The sequence below is a fragment of the Heptranchias perlo genome, chromosome 11 (assembly GCF_035084215.1).
Source record: "Heptranchias perlo isolate sHepPer1 chromosome 11, sHepPer1.hap1, whole genome shotgun sequence".
NCBI lineage: Eukaryota > Metazoa > Chordata > Chondrichthyes > Hexanchiformes > Hexanchidae > Heptranchias > Heptranchias perlo.
The window spans coordinates 68,716,986-68,736,583 of NC_090335.1; the positions used below are offsets into that span (position 1 = coordinate 68,716,986).

At 44.5% G+C, this 19,598-nt stretch overlaps 1 protein-coding gene across 1 annotated transcript in view; it reads left to right on the forward strand.

Annotated features, from left to right (window-relative positions):
* Positions 1-19,598, forward strand: part of LOC137326857 (uromodulin-like 1) — a 93,073-nt gene that overhangs the window by 28,733 nt on the left and 44,742 nt on the right. Inside the window, exons 12-18 of the mRNA XM_067992237.1 lie at positions 752-886; positions 6,825-7,082; positions 7,779-7,913; positions 9,141-9,398; positions 13,132-13,266; positions 15,793-16,053; positions 17,241-17,357. Coding sequence (XP_067848338.1) covers positions 752-886; positions 6,825-7,082; positions 7,779-7,913; positions 9,141-9,398; positions 13,132-13,266; positions 15,793-16,053; positions 17,241-17,357 — 1,299 coding nt within the window. The remainder of the gene's footprint in view (positions 1-751; positions 887-6,824; positions 7,083-7,778; positions 7,914-9,140; positions 9,399-13,131; positions 13,267-15,792; positions 16,054-17,240; positions 17,358-19,598) is intronic.

Below are 19,598 nucleotides of genomic sequence, written 5' to 3' on the forward strand. Positions count from 1 at the left end.
CAATTGGTCCCACTCCCCCCTGCTCTTTCCCTAATTGTGCAGGAGGAATTTGGAAAATCAGAATAATTGATTCCTGGGGAGCTCTTGGTGATAATGTTTTCTTAGCTTTTCCTGTAATTTTAGGTCTTCATCTGTGCTTTCAAAATTTTGTATTGGGTGGAATTTTATCAGATAACCTGAAAATTGGGAACCTTCAATAAATCTGTTTATTGCACACGCTTTGCTTATAAATGGGTTCTCCTATCATTCTTTTAAATTGTCATAGGACCTTTAAAGCTGCCTAGTGTAGTGGTTATGTTATTGGTCTTGTAGTCTTAGAGGCCTGGACTAATAATCCAGTCAGAACATGAGTTCAAATCTCAATGGGCCAGTTTAAGAAATTGAATTCAGTTTTTAAACAAAAAGCTTGTATCAGTAAAAGTGACCATGAATCTGTTGGATTGTCGTAAAAGCCGAACTGCTTCACTAATGTCCTTTGGGGAAGGAAACCTGCCGTTCTCACGCAGTCTGGCCTATATGTGACTCCAGACCCACACCAATGTGGTTGACTCTTACCTGCTCTCTGAAGTGGCCTAGCAAGCCACTCAGTTGTATCAAACTGCTACCAGCAGTAGTTCAAGAAAAAGACCCACCACCATCTTCTCAGGGTAACTAGAGATGGGCAATAAATATCGGCCTTGCCAGCAACACCCACATCCCGAAAATGAATTTAAAAATTGCTTGTAAAATTACCCAACCTTATTTTTTACAGAAACTACTACGACTGTACTAACTATGACATCCACCCAAGAACAATCTTCTACTGTCTTTGCCTCCGCGATGATCACCTATGTAAATGGCCCTGGATTTCCAGCTGGCTTTCCATATTCCGAAGTGTCTCACTGTGGTATGTGATCCCCATGGCATCCACTCAACATTTAGATTTATTGCTATTGTTGGTTCAGATCCTTTATTGTGAACCGATGGCTCTTTGGCAGAGGGTTTGAGAATGGAATCATTTCCTAGTGTATCGTAGGGAGAATGCTCATCATTTTTAATCTGTTTCTATACAGCTAAGCTTAAGTACTGTGGAGGTTGGCTGTTGCAGAGTAAATGTAAATACTCACTGACACACACACAGGAGCATTTACTTCATTGGATTATAAATGAAAAATGGCCACTTGGACGAGATATCGGAGGGCACTGACCTTTGTGGAACTTCACCTCAACACGAGTCATCATTAGCATTTAGGAAAAGAAAAGCTTTATATCGCGTTGGTTCCAATACATGTTATAACGAATAATGATGGAGGGATATTGCTGTCCACTGTAGAGGGAAGGGTTGTCCAATTGGCCCCCCGAGCCTTAGCAATCGCCCTCTTGAAGCCCAGGTTGGGATCAGATCAGCCATGATCTTATTGAATGGCGGAGCAGGCTCGAGGGGCCGATTGGCCTACTCCTGCTCCTATTTCTTATGTTCTTATGTTCTATCCTATATTAGCTGATATTTCTTATTTGTTGGTTTGTCCTGTTTGAAGGTTTGGAAATCTCTCTTAGCGTTGGTGGATAAATCCTAAATCATGTTCTGTTAGTATCAGTTACTTGAGATATAAGGTAACGTAGCTTTAAATTTGATATGTAGTCCCCAAACTCCACCATTCACCTCTATGTGCCCATGAAGACAAAAGCTTCGACATTTATAAGGGCTACAAAGATCAGTTCTTTGGGAGGGTAAAAAAGACAATCACCTACTTTGACAAAATCACAAATCCCATCAGTCTATCTCCCTTTATCTATTTATTAATTTTATTTAAAAAAGTAAGTAATGCACACATCCTATCACATTTCAAGGGTTACACTCAAACTTCTGTCACAAATAAAGGATAAACAAAGGAACACTCCAGGAACACAGAATACTGTACCCTCTTAATTAAACTCACTCAATGTTTACTTAACAGCAATTAGACTTTTGCCTGGATGGTTCACACATCTACACTTTACTAGAAGAATAACACATTGGTCTGGAATTTCTTTGGAATTGCTCCTACTTCTCTGCCGTAACGTTTCCGGAAGTGTAAACAGGGTTTTCGCCGCACTTCCGACAAAGTTACAGAGGAGGTGTAGCTCCGAGGAATTTCTGGGCCTATAATATTCGTGCCCTTATAAAATAGCAAGTCCTCTGACTCACCATTAGCAGCGCCATGAGAGATTTGCTAGTAATATTAATAAAAATGGAACATGTCTGTGCACTTCCTGTCCATCATACTGCCTTTTTTTTTATTCGTTCATGGGATGTGGGTGTCGCTGGTGAGGCCGGCATTTATTGCCCATCCCTAATTGCCCTTGAGAAGGTGGTGGTGAGCCACCTTCTTGAACTGCTGCAGTCCGTGTGGTGAAGGTTCTCCCACAGTGCTGTTAGGAAGGGAGTTCCAGGATTTTGACCCAGCGACGATGAAGGAACAGTGATATATTTCCAAGTCGGGATGGTGTGTGACTTGGAGGGGAACGTGCAGGTGGTGTTGTTCCCATGTGCCTGCTGCTCTTGTCCTCTAGGTGGTAGAGGTCGCGGGTTTGGGAAGCCTTGTCACACTTCCTGTGTCACACTTAAGCATGGGCAGATTTATTCAATTTCTTTTAATACTCTTTACAAAAAATGAGAAAAGAAGCCAGTCATTTAGAATGTAAATGAAGAAACTCTCCCACCGACACAAAATGAGCATAGAGGACACAAGGGTGGATTTTAACTCCCAGGTTGGAAGTCGGGGTGGGGAGGCGTGTGTGGGGAATGGGGGGTCTGACACCCTTCCTGCCTGGGCGTCTCTATGGGAGGCTTTGGCTGATCTTAATGACTGGGCTTTGTTAACAACCTGCCGTCCAGCTATCCACCTATAACAGACAGAAAGAGGTAACTGGGCAGTTTCAGGCTGGGAGAATGGGTACATTTCATGGGTGGGGAAGGGGAAAGCCCAGGGCAGCAGAGGCCCAGATTTGTGGGGTCGGAGGTTAAATGATCTCATCCCTGGGGTATGGAACAGGGTCAATACGAGGCACAGTGAGAGCCACACATCTCATCCCACCACCCTTCTAGTGGCAGAATCGGGCTCCAGGAATTTTTGGATCCACTCAATCCGGTCTAAACAGTAACCAGCTTTTATCCCTTTTTTGTTGTTTTCAAGTTATTTCCCCTCCCTCATCTTTCAGGCCACACACCTACTATGACCAAGAGGGTAGATGGCAGGTGGACCTGCTCCCTCTACCATGCCTGAGCCAGTCATTAGAACCTGTGCAAGAGCAGTCTGGAGACTGCTCCCCCGTCATTTACCCACCTGTTTACTCAGCCCGTCACCACGGCTGCACCTCTAACACTGGTGGATCACTTTGTCGGTCAGGGAGGATTGGCGGTGTGAATTTTTAACCAACCACTGCCACAGTGCCCAATTCCACGCGCCACCTCACCAAGTCAAACCGTTTTCCTTATCATAAAAGAAAAAGAGAAAGAACTTGCATTTATATAGTGCCTTTCACAACCTCAGGACAGCCCAAAGTGCTTTACAACCAAGGAAGTACTTTTTTGAAGTGTATTCACTGTTGTAATGTAGGAAACATGGCAGTCAATTTGTGCACAGCAAGCTCCCACAAACAGCAATGAGATAAATGACCAGATAATCTGTTTTAGTGGTATTGGTTGAGGGATAATTGCTGGCCAGGACACCGGGGAGAACTCCCCTGCTCTTCTCTGAAATAGTACCATGGCATTTTTTAACGTCCACCTGAGAGGGCAGACGAGGCCTCGGTTTAAAGGCTCATCCAAAAGACGGCACCTTTTTTTTTATTCGTTCATGGGATGTGGGCGTCGCTGGCGAGGCCGGCATTTATTGCCCATCCCTAATTGCCCTCGAGAAGGTGGTGGTGAGCTGCCTTCTTGAACCGCTGCAGTTCGTGTGGTGAAGGTTCTCCCACAGTGCTGTTAGGTAGGGAGTTCCACGATTTTGACCCAGCGACGATGAAGGAACAGTGATATATTTCCAAGTCGGGATGGTGTGTGACTTGGAGGGGAACGTGCAGGTGGTGTTGTTCCCATGTGCCTGCTGCTCTTGTCCTTCTAGGTGGTAGAGGTCGCGGGTTTGGGAGTTGCTGTCGAAGAAGCCTTGGCGAGTTGCTGCAGTGCATCCTGTGGATGGTACACACTGCAGCCACGGTGCGCCGGTGATGAAGGGAGTGAATGTTTAGGGTGGTGGATGGGGTGCGAATCCGACAGTGCAGCACTCCCTCAATACTGCACTGGAGTGTCAGCCTAGATTATGTGCTCAAGGCTCTGGATTGGGACTTAAACCCACAGCCTTCTGACCCAGAGGCGAGAGTGCTACCACTGAGCCATGGCTGACATCATGCAGGTGTTGGGTGAAAATAAATTCACATCTAATCTGTGGTAAAGTAAAAGGTGCAGTTTATTAAAACAGAGCTCTGGGAGAAGGGTCTCTGACCCCGCAGTCTGTGCGAGCACCTTCTCCCCGATCAACAAAATTCACAAGCTTATATACAGTACAAGACTGGAGCGCACCGATAGCAGTTACTACATTACTTATTCCTTAGCCAATCCGGCTCCGTGGCAACATTCAAAAGCAACCTAATTATAACTTTACATCGTTAGCCATGCCCCTTCTTTTAGTTCTGTCTTTTATCTAAGTTTGTCCAGTTATCTGGACAGTAGGGTCCATTTCTGCTGTATCGTGGCTTCGGCCGATCTGAGTCAGTGACTCGTGATTGGACATGGCTCAAAGGTTAATCAAATATACCCTGCATACACCCGCGTGACAGTTGCTGTTTCGTAACCCGATTGTGCTGCAAATTTTAACCTTGTTATTGCAGCTTCTCATATCTCCACATGCTTAATCACTTTTGTAGTTCAGTTTCTGACCATCTGTTCCATTTGTGTTTTTTTAAAACTAGTCTCAACTGAAACTAGGTTGTCATGCTGTGTCGCTCGACTGCAACATTCAGCTGGTTCAAATCCCAACCCTTCACAGGTTTTGCCACAGAAAGTGATTCTTCAAAGAATCATAGAACCATAGCAATTTTAGCACAGTAGGAAGTAATTCAGCTTATCGAGCTCTCCAACCTGAACTAATTAGAATCACTGAATCATAGAATGGTTACAGTACAGAAGGAGGCCATTCGACCCATCAAGCCTGTGCCAGTTCTTTGTAAGAGCAATCCAGTTAGTCCCATTACCCCGCTCTTTCCCTGTAGCCCTGCAATTTTTTTCCCTTCAAATATTTATCCAATTCCTTTTTGAAAGCCATGATTGAATCTGCTTCCACCACCCTTTCAGGCAGCGCATTCCAGATCATAACTACTCACTGTGTAAAAAAGTTTTTCCTCCTGTCGCCTTTGGTTCTTTTGCAAATCACCTTAAATCTGTGTCCTCTGGTTCTCAACGCTTCCGCCAATGGGAACAGTTTCTCTTCATTTACTTTATCCAAACCCTTCATGATTTTGAACACTTCTATCAAATCTCCTCTCAACCTTCTCTGCTCTAAGGAGAACAACCTCAGCTTCTCCAGTCTATCCACGTAACTGAAGTCCCTCATCCCTGGAATCATTCTAGTAAATCTTTTCTGCACCCTCTCTAAGGCCTTCACATCCTTCCTAAAGTGCGGTGCCCAGAATTGAATGCAATACTCCAATTGTAGCTAAACCAGTGTTTTATAAAGGTTCATCATGACATCCTTGCTTTTGTACTCTATGCCTCTATTTATTTCCACCATCTGCCCGACGAAGGAGGAAGCCTCCGAAAGCTTGTGGAATTTAATTTAAAATAAATTTGTTGGACTATAACTTGGTGTTGTAAAATTGTTTACAATTCTATTTATAAAGCCCAGGATCCCGTATGCTTTTTATCCGCTTTCTCAACCTGTCCTGCCACCTTCAAGATTTATGCACACATACCCCCAGATCTCTCTGTTCCTGCACCCACTTTGGAATTGTACCATTTAGTTTATATTGCCTCTCCTCATGCTTCCTGCTAAAATGTATCATTTCGCACTTCTCTGTGTTAAATTTCATCTGCCATGTGTCCGCTCATTCCACCAGCATGTCCACGTCTAGCAATTATTACTAGAATTTCATATAACAATGTCAGTGCAGTTATTACACGACAACAATACCCTCATACCGTGCTCCTCATACTTCCTATGCTTCCCACTGGGATGATCTTGTAGATGTATGGTGCTGACAGATTACTTCTTTAACTCATCTTTTCAACAGCTTCTTCCCCAGTTATCAATTTGACTGTTTCCAACATCACCAGCAGATGTTTTCAAGTGACGTGGACAACAGATACCAGCGAAGAGCAGATATTTGTTGTGCAGGTGTTAAATGACAAAAGCATAGTGAATGAGACAGTAACACAAGAAATAGAATGGACAGCATCAGGATTGGAGCCTGGGATTGAGAACATTGTGAGCGTCTTGTCTAGAGCCTATGAGCAAGAGAGCATTGCTAGAGGGAAGAAAGTAAAAACAGGGAACAGTACAAGGGTGAGAAATACTGCTCGTGATCTGAGTACATAACAGCCCTATAGGTGTAAGTCAATAGTCTGTGTGAATTGGCGATCAATTGGTATCCATTTGTTCTCTCATGCGAAGAAGCAAAGGTTTCTTTGACATATCTCTAAGGGAATCTGAGCTTAATTTTCTCTTCGTATATTTTTTGTGTTTTTGAAAATGGTGCTCCTTGCTGGCAGATAGTGGAAGGAGGAAGGAAAAGTAACATCACATTCACGAGGATGACCATTTAACTGGGCCGTGCTGACTGACCATTTCTTTACTTCACCTTTTCAACAGTTCCTACTCCAGTTACCAACTTGACTGTCTCCAAGGTCACCAGCAGCAGTTTTCAAGTAACTTGGACAACAGAGGCCAATGAAGACCAGACATTTATTGTGCAGGTGTTTAAGAATGAGAACATTGTGAATGAAACAGAGATCTTGGAGCTGGAGTGGACCGTGTCAGGATTGGAGCCTGAGACTGAGTACACCGTGCGTGTCATCTCCAGAGCCTGTGAAGAAGAGAGCACTGCCACAGAGCTGAGAGTGAAAACAGGTAATAGTACAAGGGCTGGGAAATATTCCTAATGACCTCTATATGTAATACAGCCTCCTGAATGTAGAGGGATAGTACACGTGGATTGGGAACGAGGTGATCTGTTTTTGACATTCAATGCAGATGAGCAAAAGCTTATCGTTGTCAGTGATTTTGTTGTTTGGTTCTTCAATATAACTTTGTTCTGGTCAATATTTCTGGGGTATGTTCTGTCTTTGGTAGAAGTGGTCCTTCTAATTCCTCTGACATTGCTGAAAGTGTAGTCTAATCTAACAAAAATGTCTCTTGACATATGACAGAATGGTCTGATGAAGGAATAGGACATCAAACATTTGTGCCACCATTTCTATTGGGTTTTGTCTATTTACATAGTCTTTCAAACTAACAGATGTAGTCAGCCTTGCAAGGTCTCCATTTCACATCCTGGGGAACAGACTTGGCTACAGTGGATGCTCTATTCTTTGGAGGACAATCTTTTTTGTCTAATATCTCTTGCAAATATTAGTAAAAATTAAATATATTCAAAATAATTCCAGCAATTCTGATTTGTGATGAAATTCTGCTATTAATCATTATAAATATGTTGCATGGGACTGTCTAGTAGTGTTTAGCACATGATGGTATTGCCCCTCTAAAGCTATAATTACTTGTCAGCCTTGTTACCAGTAGCTAAAGCTGCCTGTTATTGCTTAATAGGCACCATCATGACCGGACCAGCTACTACACTTAGTCCAATTCAGTCCGGAACCAGATTTATCTCTACAGTGGCCATCTACTTGAACAGTTCCAGGTTCCCACCCGGCTTTCCTTATGCAGAAGTACCTCCATGCTGTATGTAATAGTCATTGTATCTTCAGTCTCACTGATACTGTATTTCTAGATATATCCTGTGATGTGCACTGCCTGAAAGGGTGGTGGAAGCAGATTCAATAGTAACTTTCATAAGGGAATTGGATATATACTCAAAAAGGAAAATTTACAGGGCTATAAGGAAAGAGCCAGGGAATGGAACTAATTGGATAGCTCTTTCGAAGAGCCGGCACAGGCACGATGGGCTGAATGGCCTCTGTGCTGTAAGATTCTATGATATGAAAGCCAGTCACTGTTTACATAACAAAGGGGCTTTATGCCCTACTCAAATACGAGTTGAATATCCATGGGCTTCTCCCGATTTTCCACCATAACTTCAATGGAAGATCCACGGAAACCCTGGAGGAAAGTCACAATCTCCATTTATGCCATTTCTCCAGAATTTCCACGGATTTTCCGCCGAAGTTACGGCAGATGAGCGGGAGAATCTCTATGGAAATCCAACCCCATAATGGAAACTCAGCAGAGCCAACACACGAGTATCTACAACAACATTTTATCTTGGAGTCTATCATAATCTACCAATATTATTAAAGATCTGTGTGATGCTAGTATTGGGTTTTGTAAAGTTGTAGAATCCTTTCCACCAATTAGGTCAGAGAACCAGAGACCACTCACATCTCAGCACTTCATCTAATCAGATCCCTGAGACCACTCTCCCTTCAACCTATCCGTTCAACCAACCGTGTCACCAGGGACCAATCAAATCTCTGAAATCTGTTTGTAGTGGCATTTCTGATTGGTTTAGTCGTAAAAATGACTAATCATATTCTACCACAAATTTTCCTTTTCAAGTAAATGTCCAATTCCCTTTTAAGTTATTGAACTTTGAAAGTGCATTCCAGACCATAACCACTCGCTACATAAAAACATTTTTCCTCATTCCCCCACCGCCCCCGGTTCTTTTGCCGATTATCTTAAATCTGTGTCCTCTGGTTACTGACCCTCCTGCCAGTGGGAAGAGTTTCTCCCTATCTACTCTATCAAAACTTTTCATGTAGCTATCAATTCAGAAAGTTGTTTTTAGAAAGAATAATTATTACAGTAACCCAAATGCTGGTGGTATGATTCCTTGATTGTGTCCATGCAGAGTATCACTCTCTGAGTGCCCCCAATCAGAAAACTAGATAACTATGTAGCTGCCTTATGTTGGCTAATTGTGTTTTTTATAATTGGTGTTTTCAACAGCTCCTTCCCCAGTTATAAACTTGACTGTTTCCAACGTGGCCTCTGGCAGTTTTCACCTAATGTGGACAACAGATAACTATGAAGAGCAGACATTTATTGTGCAGGTGTTTAAGAATGAGAGTATCGTGAATGAAACAGAGATCTTGGAGCTGGAGTGGACCGTGTCAGGATTGGAGCCTGAGACTGAGTACACCGTGCGTGTCATCTCCAGAGCCTGTGAAGAAGAGAGCACTGCCACAGAGCTGAGAGTGAAAACAGGTAATAGTACAAGGGTTGGGGATCTTTCCTAGTGATGGGCAGATTATACTGTTTAGATATAAACATTTCTAGGTTGAAGAATCAAAGTTGTCTGTGTTTGACTTTCAAAAGTTTTCCTCTGAGGTGACCATTCATAGAAATTGACTGGCAGTAAGTTAATTTATTTCTTTTTTGTTCCAACCTGACTGTTCTTATTCCAAGTGCTCATGTGGATATTATTCCGATCAATGCTCGTTGACTGGACAGTTTTATTTTGCACATTCGAGTCCTGTGACTTGGTTAGAAAGTTCTTAAAAGGTTGTTATAGAGTTCCCCACACGCTAACAGATTAACATTATACCGTCTGGCACCAGGGGCTCGATTTTCAAATCAAAGTGTGGGTGCATTGGGGGCGGGGTGGGCTGGGAAAATCGGGAAAATCCCGAGTGCGTAAGGAAGCCGGCTCCAGCCCGCCGACTTCTGCTTCTCACACAGACGCATCTGTTTGCGCACGCGTTTCTGGAATGCAGAAGTCCCGCCGGCAATTAAAGCCAGCGGGCTAATATTTAAAGCACTTATTAACATTGTTGAACTTGTTGAAGTTGTTAATTTCATGGTGATTGAGGCAGGGGAGCGACTTTCATTCAGCCTCAGCATGTTTCCTGTGCTGTGGGACGCACTCTGTGTTGTAGGAGATGTGGCAGCCATTTGGACGTTTGAATCCTTGTTTGACAGATGGGGATAAAAGGTGAGTTATTGCAGCAGGGCACTCAGTTCTCTCAGACAAACCTTTGGCTGGGGAATCTTTGTGTTTAGACTGAGAATTCTTGGTTTCCACTCAGAATTGTTCTGTTTACACATATTGACTAACTTTCAAACTGACACCATCAGGATGGGGGGGAGGGGGGGCTGCGATGGCTCCCGTACCTGTGCCACCATTCCATTCAAGCAGGAGTTGGACTCCTCCATCCTCTGCGCTATTGTGAAGAGTGTGCGTGGCACCTGTTCCAGCACTTTGCAAATGTCCCTCGATCATTCTCCTTTTAAAGGATGACCCCCGGGGTTCAGCATCTCCATCCAGCTGAGCAGAGCCTGGAGAGGAGTGCGCCCACCGACGTGGACTCTCCACAGCTGCCCCCGCCACCAGTATCTGCTCATGCCCACTTGTGTTTGGTGTCAACCCAACTAACTGACTACTGGGACCCACTGAGGTGTGGGTATGTGCGCTGGTGGATGGCTCGCTGAGATGTGACAGTGCACCCTCAGAGGCCGGGAGCTCCTCTGAGGAATCACCCTGTGCTGTCACTACAGTCGTTGAATGGCATGTAAGAGAACAGAAGGCAATATTAAGCATCATCACAGATGTGTCATGTGAGATGAACATATTGAGTTGTTCAACATGCCAATCATTGTTAACATTAACTCATGTTGTGTGTGATGAATGTTAAAGTTGTGTCACTAGACATTTGTGGGGTGCCAGTCTTGGCATCCCCGACGGACAGGCACTCGAGGGTGCAGCTGATCTGCAGGGCCTCCTCCTCCACGTCTGTAAGGACCACTATTTGTTGTGGCGCCCCCCCCCTCCACTCCAGACCTTGCCCTCTCGCATGCATTCTGAGCTCTCTTCTAGAAGGGGAGAAAGTACAGACGTGTAAGTGAGTGATGGTGACGTGGCCAACCGATGATTGCATTGGTTTGGGTGAGGCTGATCGTGAAAGAGGTGCATCAGAGGGTGAGTATGAGACAGAGACATCACATTGTATGAGGATTGGGTTGAGTGGAAGTGGTGGGGTGAGTAATGGGGAGGTGAGGAAGTGAAGGTAAGTTGAGGATGAGCCTTAAGTGGGTGTGAGGAGTGATGTGATGGAGTAGTCTTGGCAGTGCAGAATGAGTTGGGGGGTGGTCGGGGGGGTGGTGATGTGGAACACGGAATGTAGGAGAATCAGTAAGTGTACTCACTTTGGCTGACCTAGTTAGGCCATTGAAACGCTTTCTGCACTGGACCCAGGTGCGGGAGATGTTGCTGCTGCTGGTGACCTCCTCTGCCACCTCGAGCCAGGCCTTCTTGGTGGCAGAGGCAGGACACTTCCTCCTGTCCGCCGGGTAGAAGACATCCTACCTCCTCCTCACCCCATCCAGTAGCACCTGGAGTGAGGCATCATTAAATCTTGGAGCAGTCTGGACCCTGTGCTGCGTCATTGTGTGTTCTTGGTCTTTGCTCCAGCAAAAGCCAATGGAGCAATGGCCCTTTAAATCTAGATGCTCCAGCTGACAGCCTGTCATGTGCGTGCGCAGTCCGCCCACTGCGCAATTTTTGGATGGCAAACCCAGAAGCCATGTTAAGGGCCATCAATTAAGTTGTGATTGCGTGGGGAACGGTAAGTTTTTATTATCCGGGTTTGCCGCGTGCCCATTGACCCCCCCCCCCCCGCTGCCATCCTGCCGCCCTTTGAAAATTGAGCCCCAGGACTTATTTAAAATGCTAACGAGGTTATGTCACTTTAAAATTTAATTTGGGAAGAATCGTAGAATCTTGCAGCAAAGATGGAGGCCTTTCGGCCCATTGTGTCTGTGTCGGTTCTTCGAAAGAGCTAGCCAATTAGTCCGACACCCCTGCTGTTTCCCCGTAGCCCTGCAAATTTTTCCTTTTCGAGTATATATCCAATTCCAAAAGAAACATTATGCAAAATCAGGAAATTGCAGATGTGCTAAATAGAATGGAATCATTACATCAGTCTTCTCAAGTGAGAACTGTGTTTCATTCAACAGCCAGTTATTTTGGCTCTGAATTCTATGACATAAGTAAGGGGAGATTTTTCTTTTCCCTGTCCTTGGGGAACATTTATTTTCCAGGTGCAGCATGAAGGGAACAGGGGTGGAGACCTGTTGGGTCAGGTTTCTTGGTCCACTACCTTACACTGGGATTTCCTTGGCATCCCTCGATGGGTGGTATTGGTAACATTTACAACGTTACTACGGTCCAGCAATCAAAGGATTTCTTACTCACTCGAATGCAGTTCTGGGCACTCTACTTTCAAACGGACATTGATGTGTTGGAGAGAGTTCAGAGAAGAATGACAAGTATGATTACGAGACTTAGGGCATTAAGTAATGATCGAAGACTTTTGGAGTTGAATTCTTTTTCATTGGATAAAGGAAGGTGAGGGGGTGGACATGATACTAGCGTTTAAAAATCTAGATATGGAGTTAAGCAGATTATTAGATTTGAACATTGAGCACAGAACCAGATGACACAGGGTTAAAATTAAACAGCCTCAGTTGTATCCCACAGGATGGTGAATGTGTAGGAACACAAAAGTATTTGATGCTGTGTCAGCTAACTCCTTCGAAAGGCACTGAACTACCTCCTGGAAATGTGATTGGAGGTTGTAAGTAATGACTAAAATGATCAAATACTCCATGGGACAGGATGACTTATGTGCTGGTGGTTCTTTGAAGGAGATGGGGTGAGGTTATTGTCTATGAAGAGTAGCAGATCAGGTGGATTAGTGAATATGGATCAATATTCTGGAATTGTACTTGATTATCTTTAGGGATCAGAAGTTCTATTTCTGGGATAAAATTTAAGATAAAGTAAGTTGTGCAAGACCAGTAATGGGCCAATTTTCTTGATTTATTATTTCTTAGGTTGTTATGTCACTGGCCAAAGAGTTTAGATGACAGGCCTCCTTTAAGGCCGTGCTTACCTGTCATATTGTAACCAATAATAAAATTGCCTAATTTTTTTTGACAGAAACTACTATGAAAGCTCTCAGTTATACGTCCAGCCCAAGACAGTCCAGTACTGGAGTTGTCTCCACAATGACCATCTACCCGAACACTTCTGGATTCCCAATAGGCTTCGCATATACCGAAATGCCTCCATGCTGTATGTGATAACCGCTCAATATTTTGTCAGTATTTCAATATTTTGAGTTGTTGGTACTGTAGTTCCAGATAGTTTATTGAGTATTGATGTTGAGTTTTGAGTCATGCTTTTTATGTCAACATATCATGGAAAAATTCTATGTCAACATTTGCCAATCACGCTGTTATTGCATGCCTGCTGTCAACTTTCCCTTTGCTGTAATTATAAACCTACAGCCACTAGTGATGCTGCGATGCAAGTTTCCATTCGCTATTCTGTTTTTTCACCTGATTTTCAAGTATTTTTTGGCCGATTTTTGGGTATATGTTTTCCTGATTTTTGGAGCAGCAGGCCCCCCCTCCTCCCCGTACCCATTTTCATTCATCTTATTCCAATTTTGGGCCTCAGGCCATGGCCTACCCTTTCCCCACCCCTCCTGTTTTCTTTCCTCAGTAGAAGTGGGCTGGGCACAAGCCTAATATTCGGACCCACCCACCTAGACATTTTCTGGGCACCGGATTAGTGTTGTGGTTGTCCTCATTATCAATAGTTGGGCCTTGAACTTACCACCTCTGGTCTCATGCTCGTCCACGTCATGGCTCTGACCTTGTGACCCAACCTCATGACCCTGACTCCACCCTTGCCCCGACACCTCGACCCTTCCAGATATCTGCCACTGACCCCCTTCCCCCCCCATACTTACTTCCATTTCCCCTTGGGAACTCTCCTCTGAGTGATCTGTCCTTGCACAGCTTAAACCAACATAGAACTCATTCACCAGATGAATCTTTTACAAGCACTTAAAGTGATCATACTAGATAAGAATCTACATGATTAACTCTTTAACCAGATGACTCTTTTACAGGCACTTGAAGTGACCGAACTATATATGAATCTATAGGACTAACTCTTCAACCAAATGAGTCTTTTAGAAGCACTTAGACCATAAGACCATAAGAGACAGGAGCAGGAGTAGGCCATTCGGCCCCTCGAGCCTGCTCCGCCATTCAATGAGATCATGGCTGATCTGATTTTTACCTCAACTCCACTTTCCCACCTTTTCCCCATATCCTTTGACTCCCTTGCTGATCAAAAATTTGTCTAACTCAGCCTTGAATGTATTCAATGACTCAGCCTCCACAGCTTTTTGGGGTAAAGAATTCCAAAGATTCATGACCCTCTGGGAGGAGAAATTCCTCCTCATTTCCGTCTTAAACGGGCGACCCCTTATTCTGAGACTATGCCCCCTAGTTTTAGATTCCCCCATGAGGGGTAACATCCTATCAGCATCTACCCTATCGAGTCCACCCCAGAATCTTGTATGTATCAATAAGATCTCCTCTCATTCGTCTAAACTCCAATGAGTATAGACCCAACCTGTTCAATCTTTCCTCATAAGACAACCCTTCCATACCCAGAATCAACTTAAATTGACAAGGCTACATATAATGTTATAGGATTAACTCTTTAAGTGCCTTAGCAAAATAAGAGGTTTTTTTACCTCAGTAATCTTCATTAGGCTTTTTGTTTCTTAACTTACATTTCACATGGGTTCAGGTGGTGCAATGAAATTAGCCACAGAGGACAATTATACTCTACAAATAAATGTTTCTATCTCTGTGTTTTTCTTTCTTCAGATAGGATCTTTTCTACTATCCTTATCCACCTAATGCATTACACAAACCTGTTCTCCCCAATGTCAATGTTCCCAACAAATCACACTCCACAAAGTAAATATAGCACATAACAATCACATAGAAAAATCACTAACTCACCTACAAACTTAACTCCTACAACCTTCTCCTCGCATACTGTTGCAGAGTAGAATCGTCAACTCTTTTCAATTAGAAGAAAATAGAACAGTGCTGCATGAAAAGAAAGACTTGCATTTATATAAGGCTTTTCACGACCTTGTCATGTCCTGTAAAGCGGTTTACAACCAGTGAAGTACTTCTGAAGCATAGCCTCTGTTGTAATGAGACTGCCTGCATTTAAAGAAAAGGGGAGTAAAGGGTGGGCATTGTGCCGACTACAATTAGACTGCGGCTGGAACCAATGTGGGACCACTTCTTGGTGGTGTGGGGGTCAGGACGACACAGGTGGTGTTATACTACACTCTATACTCACATGAATAAAGTCGCCAGCCCCAAAGGTTACAGTACTAAGAATGAAACAGCAACTTTAGAATGACAGGAAGTGATTATATTGAATCAAGTCGAAACACTGACCAACTCAGAAAATGCTTCTGTATAAAATAATCGATTACTATTTGCCAGTGTCATTTAATATCATGATTTTTCATTGCAAAATTAGCCTCTCAAAGCATCACGCTCCACACATTCCTGACTGGACTAGCTATTTAATTAGTGCTGTGCTCACAACTCATGTTATTATCATCAGATTTTATTCCAGAATTTTTTTTTGTCATACTTTGATATCACAATACTTATGCCATTATTACTTGATAAATTTATCCTCCCAAAGCATTACGATCCTGAAAGGGATACTATGTACTTTCTTGTAATGACTGACCATTTCCCTTTTCAGCAACTCCTTCTCCAATTATCAACTTGACAGTTTTCAATATCACCACCAAGAGTTTTCACACAACCTGGACAACAGATAACTACGAAGAGCAGATATTTATTGTCCAGCTGCTAAAGAATGACAGTGTTGTGAAAGAAACAGAAACCCTGGAGCTGGAATTGACCATGTCAGGATTGGAGCCTGGGACCGAGTACACTTTGAGCGTCACCTCCAGATCGTGTGAACAAGAGAGCATTGCCACAGAGCTGAACGTGAAAACAGGTAACAGTTCGGAGTGGGCATGAGCTGGCCATAATTTGACGTTAATTGATACTAAATTGGCAATCTCACTCAGAAGGCCACAGGGTAGATGATGTGGGAAATGGAAACGTTTTAGCTCAGGGAGTGTTATTCTGAATTTGGAGTTGAGGCATGTTTTTGGGGCAGGTTAGAGAGAGCAAGGGCATGATTTTCACTCGAAGCTGGGTACCCCGCCCGTCCGCAGATATTCGCATGCGGAACCCGGAAGCGAATTGAGCGCATCGCGATCTGTGATCACAACTCAATTGGAGGTGAGTATTTGAGCTTATGGGTTTCCCAAGTGCCAGGCAGCCAGATTGACAGGAGCCTATCGGAAGGGAAAGGAGCCGCGAGTCAGAGAGGGGGGTGGGAGGGAGCTGGAGATCATCGGCAGGGAGGTGGGGGGGCATGGACCACATCGGGGGGTCCAGCCAGCATCGGGAATCAGGGGGTGGGTCAGCCAGCAACGACATCAGGGGGGGTCAGAAAGCATTGGGGATTGGGGGTGGGTGTCCACCATCGGGGAGGGGGTCTATCATTGGGGGGCGGGGGTCAGCCGATCGCGGGGTCCCCGTCGGCCAGCTGAGCTTGTTGGGCCTGGATGAAGCAGTCCTGCTCCTCCGGGCCCACAAGCAACGCAATAAAGGCACCCACCTCATGGATCCGACCCTTCCTGCCTGCTTTCACCTGACTCAAAAAATTCACATCTAAATGTAAGAACCAACAGTCGTCTTGCAAGGTGTTCTAGCACGATGAATTAATGGGCGGAACTTTGAACTTTGACTGGGGGAGGGATTGGGAGGTGGGGGCGTAAAATGGGCGGTAGCCAATTAAATACCCCGTCCAAATTTCCATAAAGTCAGTGGAAAGGATAATCGGACCGACCCACTACCGCCCGTTTTACGCTCCAGCTGAATTTAAAAGTTCCACCCAATTACGTTAAAGTTGCAAAAGGGCAGAACTTACTGTCGGGGATATTGTCATAAAAAAACCAAATTCCTCTCTTTGCTGCTTTAATGAATTACTGCCTATATTAAAACATCACAGGGAGGAATTTGGCAAAAGCACATTAAGCATTGATATGAGGGCACGGCTGACAGTAACTTCCACCCTAAATTTGCTAATCTGCCTTATAACTAATAGTAAAACTGTCTTTTTTTTTTAAACAGAGACCACAAGCACCAGGGTGAAACGTTCTGCCACAGGTTTTGTTTCCTCAATGACCATCTACCTGAATAGACCCGGATTCCCAGCTGGTTTCCCATACTCGGACGTGCCTCCATGCTGTATGTGATACTTACTGTGCCTTTTCAACATTTGGTCTCAGTGACGTTGTACTTTTAGATTCTCTGCTGAGTGCTCAGTTGTTATGAAGGCATTTGCATATTGTTATATTGTTGGGCTTTTACCTCAAACGTAAAAATGATCTCTCGTGGGCTGGGGAGAGAATCTGAAAGACGGGACAGAGAAAAGAAAAGAATAAATTTTGGGGTGAATGATAACAACTTGTCATTTGCGATCAGTTAGGTAAGAGTGGAACCAAAAACACAGGCAGTCCGCTCAGCTGGAAAACGGAGAAGGGGCATTGGAGGAGTCGGTATGGGCGATCATGTAAAAGGCTTTAGTCATTAGCCATTAGCACCATTTTAGTGACGTGGAGTGAAAACTTGATTGGAGAGATTCAAAGATGGAGTTGCGAGAAAGATGGGCATAGATTTGGGAGGCAACAACACATTCAAGGCCTTTGGAGAGGAAAAGGAGATTGGGGTGGTAGTTTGCAAGGGTAGAGAGGTCGAGGGGGATGATGGTGGTTTTGAAAAGGATGGGGACTGTACCTGAGAAGAGGAAACCGTTTACAATGTCAGCTAGGATTAGGGCCAGGAAGGGAAGTGGGGTGGTCAGCAGTTTAGTGGGACTGGAATCAAGGGAGCAGGAGGTGGGTTTCATAGATGAGGAGAAATGGGAGAAAAACTAGAGAAAAACACAATATCATGGCTAGGGCAGGGGGGAGCTTGGGGGAAAGTGGGCAAGAAGAAGGAGGGGAAGCAGCAGAGACAGCTGAAAGGATGGTCTCGATCTTATACAGAACTCTGTGAACTCCTTGCGCTTGTTGTTGGAGGTGATGGTGGATGGGGCAGGGGAGAAGGGCTTACAAAGAATTACAAAGAATGTACAGCACAGAAACAGACCAATCAGCCTAACAGGTCTATGCTGGTGTTTATGCTCCATATGAGCCTCCTCCCACTCTTCTTCATCAAACCCTTGCAACATATCCTTCTATTCCCTTCGCCCTCATGTGTTTATCTAGCTTCCCCTTAAATGCATCTATGCTATTTGCCTCAACTACTCCTTGAAGTAGGGTAGTGAGCTCCACATCCTTACCACTTTCTGGGTAAAGAAGCCTCTCCTGAATTCCCTATTGGGTTTATTAGTGGCTATGTTATATTTATGGCCCCTAGTTCTGGTCTCCCCCGCAAGTGGAAACATCTTCTCTACATCTACCCCATCAAACACTTTCATAATCTTAAAGACCTCTATCAGATCACCCCTCAGTCTTCTCTTTTCTAGAGAAAAGAATCGCAGCCTATTCAATCTTTCCTGATAGGTATAACTTCTAATTTCTGGTGTCATCCTAGTAAATCTTTTTTGCACCTTCTGCGGTGCCTCTACATCCTTTTTATATTATGAAGACCAGATCTGTTCACTGTACTCCAAGTGTTGTCCAACCAGGTTCTGTACAAGTTTAACATAAAGTTTAAGGATACATTTGGTGGTGGAGAAAAGAAGCTGGGGATTATCTTTGCTCTCTAAGATGATCCTGCAGCCGTGGCCGGTTTTGGCTGAAGAGACTGAGCCCAATGGCTGTTGTGCTGCAGCCAGATCTGGCGATGGATGGCTAGACTGGTTGCGCACCAGATTCAAGCAAATCTATGACCCTTGGACTTGAGGGACCGAATATGGGGGCCACACCAGGGACGGGAGAGGGGATAGACCAGGGTCGGAGAGAATCAGGGTTTTGCTGGGGACTAGCATCAAAAGTGGAGGTAATGGAGTGGTTGAGAAAATCGATGGCAGCAGAAATATCGTGGCGAATGGAGGGCCAAAGGCCAGACAATTGAGAGTTTGAAAGTGCTGTTGTAAGTGACCTGCGGAGGGTTTTCTTTAGGGGCAGATGCAGTGGGAGATGGGGTTGGAAGGGGTTAGGAGGGTGTGAGTGGCGAGGGATATAAGGAAGTGGTTGGAAATGGCCTTTCCTGTGATTGAGACCAAAGGAGTAGGGAGGGCATGGGAGGTCTATGGTTGGTCGTGAATGTAGATAGCGGAGTTTATATGGAGGGAGAGGTTTAGAGAGGACAGGAGGGCAGGAATTCAGAGGAGATAGGGCAAGTGAAGCTGAGATGGAAATCACTGAGGGTGAGGAATCACTCAGTGCAGAGGACAAGGGAGGATATCTCAGTGGGAAACATGGAGTGGGGTCTGGGGGGAGAGCAGTAGACAATGAAGATTTCAAAGGAGAAGCGAGAGGA